This window comes from Limulus polyphemus, unplaced genomic scaffold (assembly GCF_000517525.1).
Source record: "Limulus polyphemus unplaced genomic scaffold, Limulus_polyphemus-2.1.2 Scaffold2480, whole genome shotgun sequence".
NCBI classification, from domain to species: domain Eukaryota; kingdom Metazoa; phylum Arthropoda; class Merostomata; order Xiphosura; family Limulidae; genus Limulus; species Limulus polyphemus.
This window is the reverse complement of record NW_013668090.1, coordinates 34,887-50,052: the sequence shown is the minus strand read 5'-3', so window position 1 is coordinate 50,052 and position 15,166 is coordinate 34,887. Positions and strand designations below refer to the sequence as shown.

The window sequence follows — 15,166 nt, the reverse complement described above, 5'->3', positions numbered from 1 at the left end:
TATATATATATATATATATAAAAGAGGAAGTTTGTTTATTTGTTTATTTTGTTAGCTATAGGAAACCAAATGGTTGAACTTACAAATTTTAAATTAACTTCATAATAACCAGTTTTTTAGAAGAAATTTAATGGTGCTAATTGTTTTGTATTTGGTGTAGTATTTAATGACGAAATTGACAATTAATGATTATTGTGCCATTTTTTTTGTAATAAACATACAAACATAAGCACATTTGGCACATAGAAAGCGTTATGGCGGGAGACACTCAGATCACCTTACTGTCAATTCAGTATTTCCAAAAACAGTTTTCTTTAAATAGTGCTAAGTGGTTTCATAATTGATTTAGTAACTTTGTGAATAGCAAATTATTGTTTAGTGATACAGGTGATTATGCCACTCAAGAAATGCCCTTTATATGGAAAGTCTACTGCTGCTAAAAGAATGCAAGCACAAAGAGCAGCTGAAACAAAAGAAGAATGCAATCAAAGACTTCAAGCACAAGCTGCAAAACAGGCTGCTCAAAAACAGCAAGAAACTGTTAAACAGCAAAAAACCAGAGTTCAGTCAGAAGCATCAAGGCAAGCTGGATATAGACAACAAGAAACTTCTGAACAAAGTCAAACCAGACTTCAAGCGCAAAAATTAAGACAAATAACTTACAGAAAGCAAGAAACAGAGGAGCAACATGATGTACAACTTCAGGCTCAAAGAACAAGACAAGCTGAAACACGATCTAATTTCAAATAAAGCGTTGTTTGATTAAATGCTTTTTTATTTCTCGCATCACAGCTTTTGTCTACTTACTGAATAATTTGCTGAAAAAATACTGATCTATATTTTCAAATCTAAATTTTCACAGTGCAATGCCGAGTAACTCAGCTAGTTACCTATATTACAGATATAAATTATAGCCCACATTCATATAATTATCCTCCCTTCCTGGGAGTCTTTTCTCAATCATAATAAAATCATCTGGTGTTAGCCAGAATAAAATATTAAACAAACAATTTGTCATTGTGGAAAGATTAATTATATATACAACATACAAATGCATCCAATTTGGATACATTTCTTGGTTGGTTGTTATAGTTCACTTGGTTGGACATCAGATCTTAACATTGCCCTTCATGATTGGATTATTGGCCATGTTATTAAATGTCAAAATTGTTTTTTGCACTTATGTTATAAGTTTAAATAATAGATTAATGACACGTACACTGACCAACTGCATGGTGATGTTACTGTTAGTGGTGAAGATGCAGTCATAGATGAAGATAACAATGATTATGACTCAGATGAAGAGGCTGTAGAAATTCATTCTCTAGCTAATATATTAACTGTTGATGATGAGGTATCATCTTGTTCATGTGTATGCATTTTTTCAGACCATCAAAGGTGTGTCTCTCATACATTGAATCTTGTTGCTACTATTGATGAAGATAAAGCTTTAAATAATACTAGTATAAAAAAGTGTCTCGATCAGCAACAGCAGAAGCACTGTAGCTGCCAACACAACTGAGAAAGAAATAAGGAGATGCTAGGTTGTGCCTTGTTCAGCTTGTTGGAATTAATGTTTGGTGCCCTAAGTGAGTCAAGTGATAAAGCACTAACCACATTTTTGATCAACTGAGCACTGTGTGGTTTAATCCAGCTGAATTTTTTTTTATTTCAGAATAAATTAAAGTCATGAGACCTATTGCTAGAGCACTTGACATCCTTCAGTGTGAGAATAAAGCATTTATGGGAGTACTGATTCCTACTTGCATATTTGTCTAGCTAAATTGAGCAATTTGAACAATACCATGGTTACAAAGTTGAACTATTAATTCAAAGATTATAAACTAGGTTTGGCAATGAATTCATTGATGATGATTCAATTCTTTCGGCATGTTTTCATCCTAGCTTTCCTGGCTTCCAGAAAATCAGAAGGAACAAGATCAACAAAAAATGATTGCAAAGATAGAAAAAGACACAGCACAATACGGTACAGAATTGCCTAATCAAGATAGCATGAGAGAAACAGAAGATGAAGACAATTATTTCAGATGCCTGCAAACAAAGGTGGCAAAAGGTACTGAACACAAAAGTGCTCAAGTAGTTGATGCTTTTTCTATATAAATCTCTTATAAAGACTGTTCACAATGACGCATTTCCAGATGCAGTCTTAAAGTCAGTTTTCATTTTATTAAGTACATCTATTCCATCAAGTACCACAGTTGAAAGTGTTTTCTCAGTTAAAAAAGACATGCTGAGGGCAAAAAGAGGAAGAATGTCTGATGCAAGCTTTGAAATAGATGTGTACAATCCCCGGTCACTTAAAGACCAATAAAAGGATCGCTTGTGTTCTTGTCCCAAAGGCACGAAGGATTTGAGTGATGTCCACATTCCCAGAAGATAAAGAACCATCTGTGCAGTGGGAGAAGGAGAGGTGAGTAAGAATGTGGGATCCTATTTTAAAGTATTGAGCAGGATCCGACTGAAAGACGAGATGTAAAATAAAAAATACCCAGATTGATGACATATTGAAATGGAGCAAGAATAGATGTCTCAGTCCCAAAAGAGAAGCCTGCCTGGGTTGTACCTAAAAGTAAAAGCAGGATGTGATGGTCTCACAATTGACAAGATGTTGCCAGCAGTAACCAGTCTTCATAGCCCCAACAACTAACTGGAATAAAAACTCTGAAGAGCTCGTCCAACTCTCTCACTACCCCCAGACCAACTAGACCCAGATATCCCTACAGGTTGGGTGGATAATAATGGGGAAAAATGTAAGCTGAACAACTAATTGTGACCCAAAGATCTGCAGAGCTTCTGGACTAATGGGTAAGATTACTACACACCCAGAAAATCTTGGAACTGAGCCCCATGTCATATGAAAGTATACAATAATCACTGATGATGCTGGCAATCTGACTAGGCAGTGAAAACCCTGGATATAAACAGAATCTACTTTGAGTACCAAAGCACTGAGGAGCTGATGTCATGGATCGGTACTAATGAACTGGGGTGGAACTATGCCCCTCCCCCCCATAGGAGCCAATGAAATTTGAGACTCCAACAACAACCTGGATGAATGTAGAAGCCGAAAATCGAACCATCGGAACAATGGATCCAGCTCACCCTCAATGAAACTGGTAATCCTGAGAGTCTTCCAACAAAGAGAAGTAAAAGGAAAGAAAATGTTGAAGATGAATTGCAAGTCCATAGACTTACTCTGTCCAATCAGGGGACAAAGACCTATATAAGTGAACTACAAACTCTGCCATTTGAGGACCAGAAATTATTTGATTTGGAAAAATGCCTCCACCTGGTGGTGGTAGGCAAAATCCCTAAGTTCCAACAATGTATCAGATAAGGCCTAACTGTCCCTTCATGTAACAAAAAAGTAAACCTTCCAGCACGAGCCACAATTTCTGTGTATGGAGAAAAAAAATTTGCTCCCAGACCTTTCAGCCATCAATGAAATTGCAGGGTCAAAAGCAACTGGAAAAAAGCCCAAACATCACACACTTGAAGAACCAACAGAAGAAAAACAAATCAAAAGCATTATATCCCAAAGTGGCCTCCTTTTCATTTTTCATAGGTCATTTAAAGACTGTAGTGATTATCATTGATTGAAAGAGCACCTTGTGAGGTAAAGTAAGTTGTTTTGTTAGAGCAAAGCAACTGCAGGCCATCTGCCGCATCTACCCTATGGAATTGAACCCTAGACCCTGGTGCTGCAAGTCCTTAAACATTCCACTGACCCACAGGAGGATGGAAAATCCAACAGATTAACAGAATGCAAAGAAAAAAAGTGAATCTAAAAGCTTTCCAAAATTTCGAGGATCACCCTCAAATGCAGCCTCTGAACACCCTGGAAGATCACCACAGATTTGAATATGTCTTCATCTCACTATGACTAAGATCACTAACAGTCTCAACCGAGAGTGACCCACTGCCCCGATTGATGTGCAACACTAAATTTCAAAGGTGGGAGAGAAGATACCTAATTGGCTTCCATGCTGGAAATAAGAATCCGGGAATTCATACTATAATCGGCTTGCTAATTGGAAGAAAAAAAATTTGATTATTATTGCTATGAAATCAACTAGACAACGCAATAATGTTCCAAGTACCTTCAAATGTGTGATGCTTTGTCGAGAAAAAGTGATAAAATTATCTGAATGAGTGCTTATATAAAGTACCAGGATAGAGGGCACATTTATGTAGGTAGAGAGGATCATGAGACAAATATCATCAAGGGCAAATGAGTGGGGTATAAAAGACTGGAGCAAGCAATAAAAAATTAAACTAATGCTTAGATGGGAAAAGAAGAAATCCTGGCAGTCGAGTAATAGCTATAAGTTGCAGTGGACGTATGTTTGGGAATATAGTTTTCTTATTGTTTTTATACTATAAGAAAAGTCTACTTGAAGTACTAATATTCATGTACTATAAGACATACTAATGTTTCAAAAGTTTAACTTTTTAACAAAATATTTCTCCCAAATATTTCTCTGTTAATTTCCAAAACATTCACTACATCAGTCTGAGGAAAGGAGATTTCATGCTAAGAATACTTCTTTTCCTCTTACAGTTTTCATATTTCATTTACATATCCTCTAGAACCTCTTAAATGACTATCAAAAAGTATTTTTTTTATAAAACCTTATATTTTCTCTACTCTCACTAACTCTAGAGAAATCATCAATATATCAAAATATAAAATGATTTTATCCTATACATTGACTCCAGTATTGATCAGAATGCTACCAAATTATATATCTTAATATTATCAACTGTTAACCTTTTCATATCTGTTTTCTTTTAATTTCATGGTTTTATTGCTGTACTTCATGCCCACTAGTGCAGTAACCCTTGCACCAAAAACAGTAAATCATAGCAGGAACCCACTAGCTCTTTCTCATAGAGCTAACATAAACAGCAGGTGACCTGAGTTTCATGGTTCACATTACATTTTCACTAGTGAAATTTATATGTATGTTCCACTTTTCTGAAGTTTTGCTAGTTGATAATTACATTTTAGGTACACTTATAAAAAATATATAACAATAAGTAGAAATATACATAAAAAACAAGGATTTGTAGAACTTGCTGCATACTCAACCCATTTTCACTCAAAAATCTAAGATGTTCTCCTAAAGCCTTGTCAACAAGGCCATGTCTCACAAACATGGGTGTCAAAACAAAAAAAATTAACATAGCTTTCAAAAGTGCATTTAAGAAGACATACAATATATACGTCACTAGAACAACTTAGATTTAAAAAATTACGTTACTATTCAGAGCAATAAATCTGATCAACACAAAACAACTATTCTCCTCAACTAATGGTTTAGGAGGTAAAACTGAACCAAAATTTTAATATTTGTATACAAGAGAGCCTGTTCTTGCTTTTATTTATAAATATAGCCATCAGCCATCTTAATGTTGATCAGCAAACAATTTCAAAATTCAGAGATAAGGGAGGGGGGCTTCTCAGGTGGGTTTGACAAATTCATTATCTCATCAAATCAATAAGGTACAAGGCTCAAATTTTAGATTCATTATTGTAATTTTGTATAGTTTGTTTCTAATTTGTTGGAACTGCAGCAGCTTGTTTTAGCAGTGAGAAAATTTTAAACATAACAAATGATCATGATCCGATAGGTTATACAAGTGAGAAATAGTGGTCAGATGAATCAGTGAAAAGGATTTATCCCCTTCACTGGCTGCCAGTATCTTAGAGAAGAAGAACCTGTCTGAGTATAGGAGGATGTAGGTAGAATGATAAAGTGTCCTGTGCACAATCAGCACAACAACTCTGACCAGTGATGTTTGTAGGCCAGCAACAACCAAAATTAAACCTTAAGAGAAACGTGATATATGGTACATGAGGCTAAGGTCTCAAACAGATGTTGAGAAAGAGCATGTAATATCACCTTCTTAAACCAGTTAGGTAACTGAAATGGTCGTTTGGGACGAAGAACCCTAAAATACTAGAGGAAGCCAGAGAGCACTGGGGAATCAAATAATTTTTGGCTGAGTATCTAAAAGTAACTGATAAGACTGCCTTATAGAAGCTATTATGGAAAATGCAAAACCCTTGTTAAAGAACCAGGTCAAAAAACGAGTTATGTTTGGCACTTCTGGATGAAATGAGTTCCATCTCCTCTCAATACACCATTGTTGATATGTGTGTGCCATTTCTGTTGATAAAAGTCCATCAAGGGACTAAGCAAAGACTGAAATGTATAAATGGCAACCTTAGAAGTTAAACCCCGAAGCCGTGCAAAGGACCATAAAACCTACATGCATGAAGCCTGAGCTTCAGGATGGCTGGGTGTACGATGCTAAATCGAGGCTGCCGCAGCATAGATGGCCGAAGAGGTGGGCATTCCTGAAGGTACCACCAATCCAGTGCTAACAACAGGACCTGACGAGGGGTTGGAACAAATCATATCTAGTACCTTGGGTAACATTTAAATCGGTGGAAAGGCCTAGCATTGTAATCTTGTCCAGTCCTGACTGAATGCATCTATTGCCAATACCCGAGGATGAGGTACCAGAGACCAAATGCTAGTAGTTGGGTGTTCCAATGAGTGGCCAAAATATCGATCATTAGTGTATCAAATTGACAGCAAATCCATTCTGTCAGGAGAATTCATTTGGGTCAAGACAATTAACCTGCCACCAAATACCCCCCCCCCCCCAGAACATGGCAAGCTAATAGGGTGATATGATAGGATTGGGCCCAAAAAGATCCAAGGTTCGATGACAAAGAGACCTGAACCAAGTCCCCCTTGACGGGAAATGTGAGAAACCACTGTGGAATTGTTGAAGTGAAGCCTGATGATTTTTCCTCTTAATAAGTCCAGACCATGAGACACTGCCCTGTGTAGGGAAGCCTCATCATTCGTCCATAGGCCATGGAATTCCTGACCATTGAGATATGTACCCCATCCCTGAAGCAAGGCATCTGTGAAGAGATAGATCTCTGGACAAAGTGGAGGCAGAAGAAAACCTATTGTAGTATTATTCTGATTTAACCACCACTCGAGATCGAAGATGATTATCCTGAATAAGGAAACTGGGAACACACGGAGGGCAGCAGCCAGTAGACAAACACCCACCCACCAACAACGCATCTCTACTCCACAAAGAGACTAGGGAAAGTGCAGAAACTGACAATCAAACCAAAGTACATGCTAACAATGTACCAACTCCCTAAATTGATGTGGTGATTGCTGAGAGTGTTCCGACAAATGTTGGAAGGATAATAAATACCTTAACACCATATATAGGGTTAGACAAATCCTAAAAAATTGTGATCTATTGAGGTTGACTACAGACCCTGCTCTAGAACCCCATATTTCAAGGAGCAGTTCTATTCTTTGAGAGTCTGAATACGCATCCACCTGGCAGTGGTAGGCTACATTACATAGTTCCGACAAATGTTGTAAACAAGGAATATCTATCCCTTCACGTAAGTGAGCAGTAAACTTTCCTGTATGAACCACGATATCACTAGACCTTTCAGCTATCAAGGAAGGAGCAGCCTCAAAATCAACCATGGGAAAACCTAAAACAACACACACTCAAAAGAACAACTGAAGAAAAGGAGCCAGAGGCAGCTAATTCAAATATGGCCTCGTGAGAAGCTGACATAATAAAAGAAGGTGCAAGAAAAAGTGAATCTAAATTCTCTCCAGAATGTCCAGGAATACCCTCAAATGCAGCCTCAGAGCACCCTGGAGAAACACAACTGAATATATATGTCTACCCTCCCCCAACTGTTGGGCAATGCTAGATATCATAGGTGGAATAGGAGAGACCCGATTTGACTTTTTGCTGGAAACAATAATCCAGGCATTCACGCCCTATATCAGAGTGCCAAATGAAAAATACTATTTTTTCCCTTTACGAAAATCAACTGTGTAACACGAAGAACACTCAAAGTATCTCCAACAGTTGAAGTGCAGAGAAACCTGTTAGTGAATGCTTTGTTAAGAAAAAGTGTTAATACCTGAATGAAGTGCCAGGATAGACGGCACACTGATGTACATGGAGACAGATATCACCAAGGGAAAAAAAGACTTGAGCAATCAAGAAAAATTAAGACCAATGCTTAGATGGGCAAAGGAAGGAAATCCTAGCAGTCAAATAATAACTGTAGTGTGGATAAGAGGTAAGTATGTTTTGGGAATGCTATTTATACATGCAGTATATTACTTTCAAAGTTATGGCTTAAACTAAGTTGGATCCTACAAGTTACTGAAAGGCTCTTTTTATATGCCTCTGATTTTGAATCCAATATCATCTAAACCAACAAACAAGTTCTGGTATTGAACAAAAGGCCTCTTGGATAGTGACTTGTGGAAAACAAATGATAGATCTGAAATGCTATTTCTACATGTCTCTAACTTTGAATGTGAAATGGACAAACTAAGAAGAATGTGAGAGGAAAAAAACTGAAAGCTAGCGGAGCAATAGAAACAAGTAGGTCTAAATTTGTGGTGAAAATAATGTTAACTGTAAATTTTTTTCCACATTCCTTTTAATTTGTCCATTTTGGATTCAAAATCAGAAATGTGTAAAAATAGCATTTCAAATCTTTCTTTTGTTTTCCACAAGTCACTGAAATGCAATTTTTAAAAGCCTCTTTTTGATATCGACAAATTATGAGAAACATGGAGAAACCCACCTGCAGTTAATGTGATTTTCATGATGAAACCATAGCTTTAAATGTATTATACTGCATATATAAATAGTATTTCAGAAAATATTTTATCTCTCATCATCCAGCCCAACTGACAAGTACTGGTATTGAACAAAAAGCCTCTTGGGGTAGTGACTTTCAGAAGACTTAAAGATAAATTTAGTGCTATTTTTACACACCCCTGACTTTCAACCTAAAATGTACAAACTAAGAGGAATGTGGTAAAAACAAACGTCTGCAGTTAACATGATTTTTGTTACAAATTTTAGGCCTATTGGTTTCTAATGCTCCACCAGCTTTCAATAGCTAAACTGTAAACAGAAAAAGTTAATTTAAAATATTTTTCTAGACTATTTATCTAATTTAAAACTCAGCATAAACAAAAACTGTTATCATAAAACATTCCACACACACACACACGTAACTTTTACAGGCACTGTCACAGGTTAACAATAATTGCAGGTACTGTTTTAAATGATAGTTTTTACAGATGCAAAAAGATAGAAATCAGTGGTAAACTAATACATGAACTTACCACTTTCAGACATCTCTTCTTTCTTGCAGGTTCAGGAACTATAGAATCTGATTTTCTTTTAAGTCTCATTTCTACTAGAGGTTTCTTAACAAAATATCTATTTGATTGTTCTTCTTTACAAGTTTCCTTTCCAACTGTTGTCTTAACAGTGCCTAGAGAAGCAGCCTTCTGTTCTCCTTCAGGTTTTTCTAGAAGCACCTGTTTTGAAGTAACATATGATTGATTCAAACACCCAATAGGTTTAGTACTTTCTTCTGTATCTTCAACTTCTGATAAATTCACAATACTTCCCACTGCAGGGGGAGCTTCCCCTATGATTGAAGTGTCCAAAATGCTCAGGTCAACAGGCACATTTAGCATAGTTTCTTGTTTATTGGTTTCATCAACTTTGACATTGGATGAAATAGACATTATCTCTTTAGTGTTTTTTAATTTTAGAACTGATTCAGCACAGTCATCCATGTTTATTTCTTCAAAATAATCTAATGGACCTTCTTGAGCTCTCTCTTTTACAGCATTTGATGATTCATAATCTGCAGGCTTTTTCACACTTACAACTGAGCTACCTTCTGTTGTCTCATAAGACTTTAGCACAGATTCTTCAGTTATGTCCATGACATTTTCTGCTTCCTTATCATTGACTGATTTTTTGGCAGTTTCTGCAGCAAAACTTTCAAATGCTTCTTCAAATGTTTTTGTTCTAACAACTTTCAGTGTCTCTTTTACTTTTTCATATTTTATGGATGTTCCTTTTAAACTTTCTGATGTTTCTTTCTCTGTATTTTTTTTATCATTTCTACTCTATTTTCTTCCTTTATTTCTTTAGCCATTTGGTTTTTGGCTATCTTTTTTAAACTTTCGGTTAAGTTTATTTCAATGAGTTTTTCAATATTTTGTTTTCTGTCACTCTCTATTGTTTCACTAAAAGTTGTATTTCTGGCTATTTCTTTTACATATTTTGCTTTATATTTTTCTATAACATGTTGAACAGTTTCATTTCTTGTATGCTCTTTCATTCTTTCTGCCATTTCTTCTTTCATTGACTCCTGAATAGATTCTCTTCTATCATCTTCCACAGCATCTTTGAAAGTTTCATCTCTAGTCATCTCTTCTTCTATTGGTTTCTCACCAGTTCCTTCTTTGTTTGTCTCCAGTATAGCTTTAACAATTTTATTTTGAGTTATCTCTTTAACACCTCTTGATGTTTCTGTTTTCATTCCTTTTTCCAAAATTACAGTTTTGTCGCTTTCATTTCTTATCTTCTTTTTTACATTTTCTGTTGTTTCTTCCATGTATTCCTCAACAGTTTCTTCTCCATCATCATCTTTTTTCCCTCCTTTTTGGAAAATTACAATGTTTTCACATTGCACTGTGTCTTCAACAATTTCTTTTTTTTTCTTCTCTTTTAAATTTTCTGCTGCTGCTTCTCCCACGTGTTCCTCAACAGTTTCTTTTTTGTCATCATCAAATATATGTTTGACACTTTTATCCATGTTAAAATCTTTTACACTTACTTCTATTTCTACTCCTGTCAGTTCTTCAACAGCTTCTTCTTTGTAACATTTCACTGTTTCTTTGAAAGTTCTATTTTTGGTTATTTCTTTAACATTTATTCCTTCAATTTCTATAACATTGTGAACAGTATCTGCACTGTCATATCCCACAAGATTTTCAGTGGTACCTTTCATAATTCCTGATCTTTTTTTTACCTCATCTTGGAGAGTTGTTTTTTCTTTGTCTTCTCCACTTGTATCTTTGAGAGTATCACTTGTTAAAAACTCTCTCATATTTTCTGCTCTTTCTTCCTCAACCATCTTTTGATCAGATGCAACTCCAACTACTTTCACTGTTTGATTGATGATTTCTAACATAACATCTTCTATTAACTCTTTAATAGTTTCTTTACTATCACCTTCCACCATTTCTTGTACAGCTTCTGCTACATCATCTCCCACAAAAATTTGTAAATATCCTTCAGAAGAATGTGACTCTGCTTGATCTTTCATAAATTTTCTGTCCAGCTCTTTTTGGGTATCTCCAGGTGAGAATGTATCATCTTCCAAGTTTACAAGAATACCTTCACTCTCTGTACTCATTTCAAAACCATGGGTTTCAACATTCTCCAATGATACACTGCCATACAAATGAGTTGCACTTTCTCGCAGACAGTGTTCACACCTCAAATAATCTATGCCTTCAGTTTCTCTGTTTAATGTATTGAACAAAAAATATTTTTTGTGAGATGAGAAAAACACTGCTTTCAAGAAAACAGCTGACATTTGTTTTTTTTTCAATAAAAATATTTTAAATGAGTTTTTAGAACAATAGAAAAATTCACAACTTGCAAAACAACTTAATGACAACATAAAGTTATTTGTTACAACTACATATACTTTTGGTATTTTCAATCTGAACAGCTAAATTACCATGTCAAAGGCCCCTAAGTTTCAAACATACCATCTCTAATTTAGAATTACTTACCAGAAGAAGAGCAACCAGTCAGCAGCATCTAAGCTCTATAATATAATCACTCTTAACTGAAGAGTGAGATTCACTGTTACAGTTACAATGCTCCCAAGCTGAAAGTGTGAATTTTATTCAACTACATAATATGACTCAACCCTTGAATCTTCCAATCCAAAGCCTGGTACACTATCCCACTACACCCCACACAGTCTCATTACATGTACAGTAAATTACATTTTTATTAAATACTCTCTTGACATTAAACAGTTTACCTTTTGCTCCAGCCTGTCATAGCAAACAAAACAGCCATTTGAATTTCTGGCTCATCAGAGATCTGAGCCATCTGACAAATGTGAAGAATGGTATCATTTGTTATTTCCTGAAAATAAAATTTAGTGAATGAAACCTTCCATCCTCATTAAAACATTTCTTTCTTCACAAAATGGGCAATTCTGTTCAAAACAGCAAAAAAATACAGAGAAATGTAAACAATACCTCAAACGATAATACAGAGTTGAATATGTTATATTAAAGCAATTTTGGAAATCAGAAAATCACATGAAAACCACAGTCAAATATAAAATTGCAGATGAACAGAATGTATCAAAACTACATTTGGACATTGTTTAGCATTATGTAGATAGTGTGATACACAGAAAATTTATCACTTTTGGGAAGGATACATAAAATATTCAGTTATAAAGACGTGTTCTGATTACAGATTTATAATTTTCAATACAGGGTGATTCCTCATATCTAATAATGTTGGAAAACACTGAAACATGGATCAACTTAAGGCACAAAACCATCCAGAAAAATACCTGCAACAAGTCATACCCCAACCATAGTAAGCAAAATGCAGCATTTTATAAGATAGAACCTACAAATACAAAAGTCAGTAACAAAAACTGTTCCCTAGGCAACAGCACACAACATAATCAAGAAGTTTCTACATTTGAAAAAGTGTCACATGTGTATACATGTTGCTTTCGTAACATATCTGTTCAACTGTCACACACCTTAAGCAATTGGAGAATGAAACAAATATGCAGGACCTACAAGAGCACTTTAACTCTTTGGCTGTGTTTCTTGACTTGAGCCAAGTCCATGGCAGTGAACAAACGTTACCCTTTCAGTGCTAATTCTACCATTCTTTAAGAGTCTCAAAATGTCCGCCTTAATCCTCCCACACTTTTCTCCACGAAGTATTGGAGCATGACGTCATGTAGATAAAAACTAGGCTGATGCCACCTGTCCTCCACCCACTCCTTACCGGTTCGAACCTCATATTTTTTCTATTTTTGCCATAATAATAGATTTTAGAACATATATTCCATGACTTTAACAGCTTAAAATTTTTTAGAATCTAATCAATCAATTATGAGGTAGTTGATACTTCACTCACTGAATTTTTTGTTATTCATCTATGTGATTTATTATGTAATTTTAATTTCATTGTTTCAGAAACCAAAATGAAAAGGGTTTTTGAAAATGGAGCAAGTAAACGGCATAAAAAAGAAGAAAAGTGAAGGAGCACTTAGTGTCTACAAGCCAATAAGTGATTTTTTTACTCAGAAAATTCCAGGTCTAGAGAGTGAAGATTCATCATTATCATCAGAAACAGAAAGAGAGCAAGAACAAGAACCACAGGGACAAGGTGATTTTGATATTCAAGCACAAGTGCATGATGAGCAAACTAAAGAACAAATAGATGCGAATGCACCTGCACCTATGGCTGCACTTGACTCAACCATATGTAATGATATTGGACTTCTTAACAGACATGACCCTGTGCAAAAGAAAATCTTTCATCAAAATGACTCATTTTGATATTCCAAATAATGCACAAAATCATTCTTTTCCTGTTCATTTGTTGGTTAAAAGAAGTCAAAATGGTGAGATTTACAAAAAGGACTGGTTATGATAAAGCGAGTCAAAACAAGCTCTTTTTTGCACTCCATGTTTTTTTATGGAAAAAGATACTAAAGAGTCTAGATTTAGTTCTAGCAGCACAAATGTATCATTTCTTTGTATCGAGTCTGGAGAAAGTTAAAAGATCGTATTCCAGCACATGAAAATTCTTTGAGTCATAAAGAAAACCATGTAGCATGGAGATGTGCCCAAGAAGTTGTGACTATCAAAACCGCAGTGGAAGATTTATTGGTGCGTGAGCTACATGCCAAAGATGCAAAATGGAAACAAATCCTTGAATTCATTTTGAAAGTTGTTCTGTTTCTTTCTGAATGAGGTCTAGCCTTTTTTTAATCAAATCAGCATATTGGCAACCATGCAAATGGAAACTTTTTGGGCATAATAGAGCTTCTCAGTGAATACAACTCTGTTTTGAAACCACATGTAACACAAGTTAAAAAATCTCAAGAAAGTCATCATCACATGCAAGTGCACTACCTTTCACGAAGTATACAAAATGAGTTTATTGAGCTTTGTGCATCATTTGTTCAAGAGGTGATTTTAAAAGAAATTCAACAGGGGAAGTACTTTTCTGTAATTGCTGATTCAACACCAGATGTTTCACATAAAGAACAGACAACTGTAGTAATCCGATATTTAAAAATAGAGGAAGAAATTGATGATGTGCCAAATTGAACAATTCAAAAAATATGAATTACTGATTAATGCTGATAAACAAAATTCAAATGTCATAAAATTCAAATGCTGAATTTTAAAAAGTCTTCCATGGTTAAAACTACTTTTTCACACCAGATTAGACAAATTATTAAAACTACTCCCTATCTATAAAATATTTAGGAGTGATAAAAACGTCCACACTGTTTAAAATTATAAACATATTACTACATCAGCCAATAATGGTCCTGAGAAACACACGCATTAGTACTTTCATAATTGCAAAGTGTTGACTGCGGGAGAGGCAATATGCTAAGACAGCATTCAACAATGGAACAATTTTGGGAATTGTTACAAATAATTGTTAATACAGAAAATACAGCTTTTTAAAGTTTCTGATGCATTACTGTTGTTATGCCCCAATGGGCCTTATTGTGGCTCAAAAGTTACCCTTATATTAGGTCGTCATGAAATTAATGTCGTGTTTTGGAACACTTTCATTAACCACACCCCCCAAAAATGTACATCACGTATAATAGTTAAAGGAACCACCTAAACGTCACGTTAGTGTAGCCTATATTATGTGTAAAGTTTAGCATACTCTAATTCCTTATACTGATGGCACAAGACGAGACACACATTCAGCACGTAATGCTGTTTGAATACAAGAATGGAAACAATGCCTCTGGAGCTACAAAGAATATCAAAGAAGTTCATGGAAATGTTTTGAACATTCGTACATATCAACGATGGTTCAGCAAATTTCGTTCAGGTGACTTTAGCCTTAAAAACTGTGATGGCAGGGCCGACATGTTGGAATTGATATTGATGCTCTGAAGATGCTTGTTAAGTCTAACCCAAGGCAACACACTTGT

The 15,166-nt window shown here is 35.3% G+C and overlaps 2 protein-coding genes across 2 annotated transcripts in view; both read right to left on the bottom strand.

Moving 5' to 3' along the window:
- LOC106467077 overlaps positions 1-10,003 on the bottom strand; it is a 15,212-nt gene extending 5,209 nt beyond the window's left edge. The window contains exon 1 of the mRNA XM_022395190.1: positions 9,240-10,003. Within this exon, the coding sequence (XP_022250898.1) occupies positions 9,240-9,854 (615 nt within the window). The 5' untranslated portion in view covers positions 9,855-10,003. The remainder of the gene's footprint in view (positions 1-9,239) is intronic.
- LOC106467076 overlaps positions 9,867-15,166 on the bottom strand; it is a 38,600-nt gene continuing 33,300 nt past the window's right edge. Inside the window, exons 6-7 of the mRNA XM_013927394.2 lie at positions 11,978-12,084; positions 9,867-11,444 (exon numbers count right to left, since the gene is read on the bottom strand). Of these exons, the coding sequence (XP_013782848.1) occupies positions 9,992-11,444; positions 11,978-12,084 (1,560 nt within the window). The 3' untranslated portion in view covers positions 9,867-9,991. The remainder of the gene's footprint in view (positions 11,445-11,977; positions 12,085-15,166) is intronic.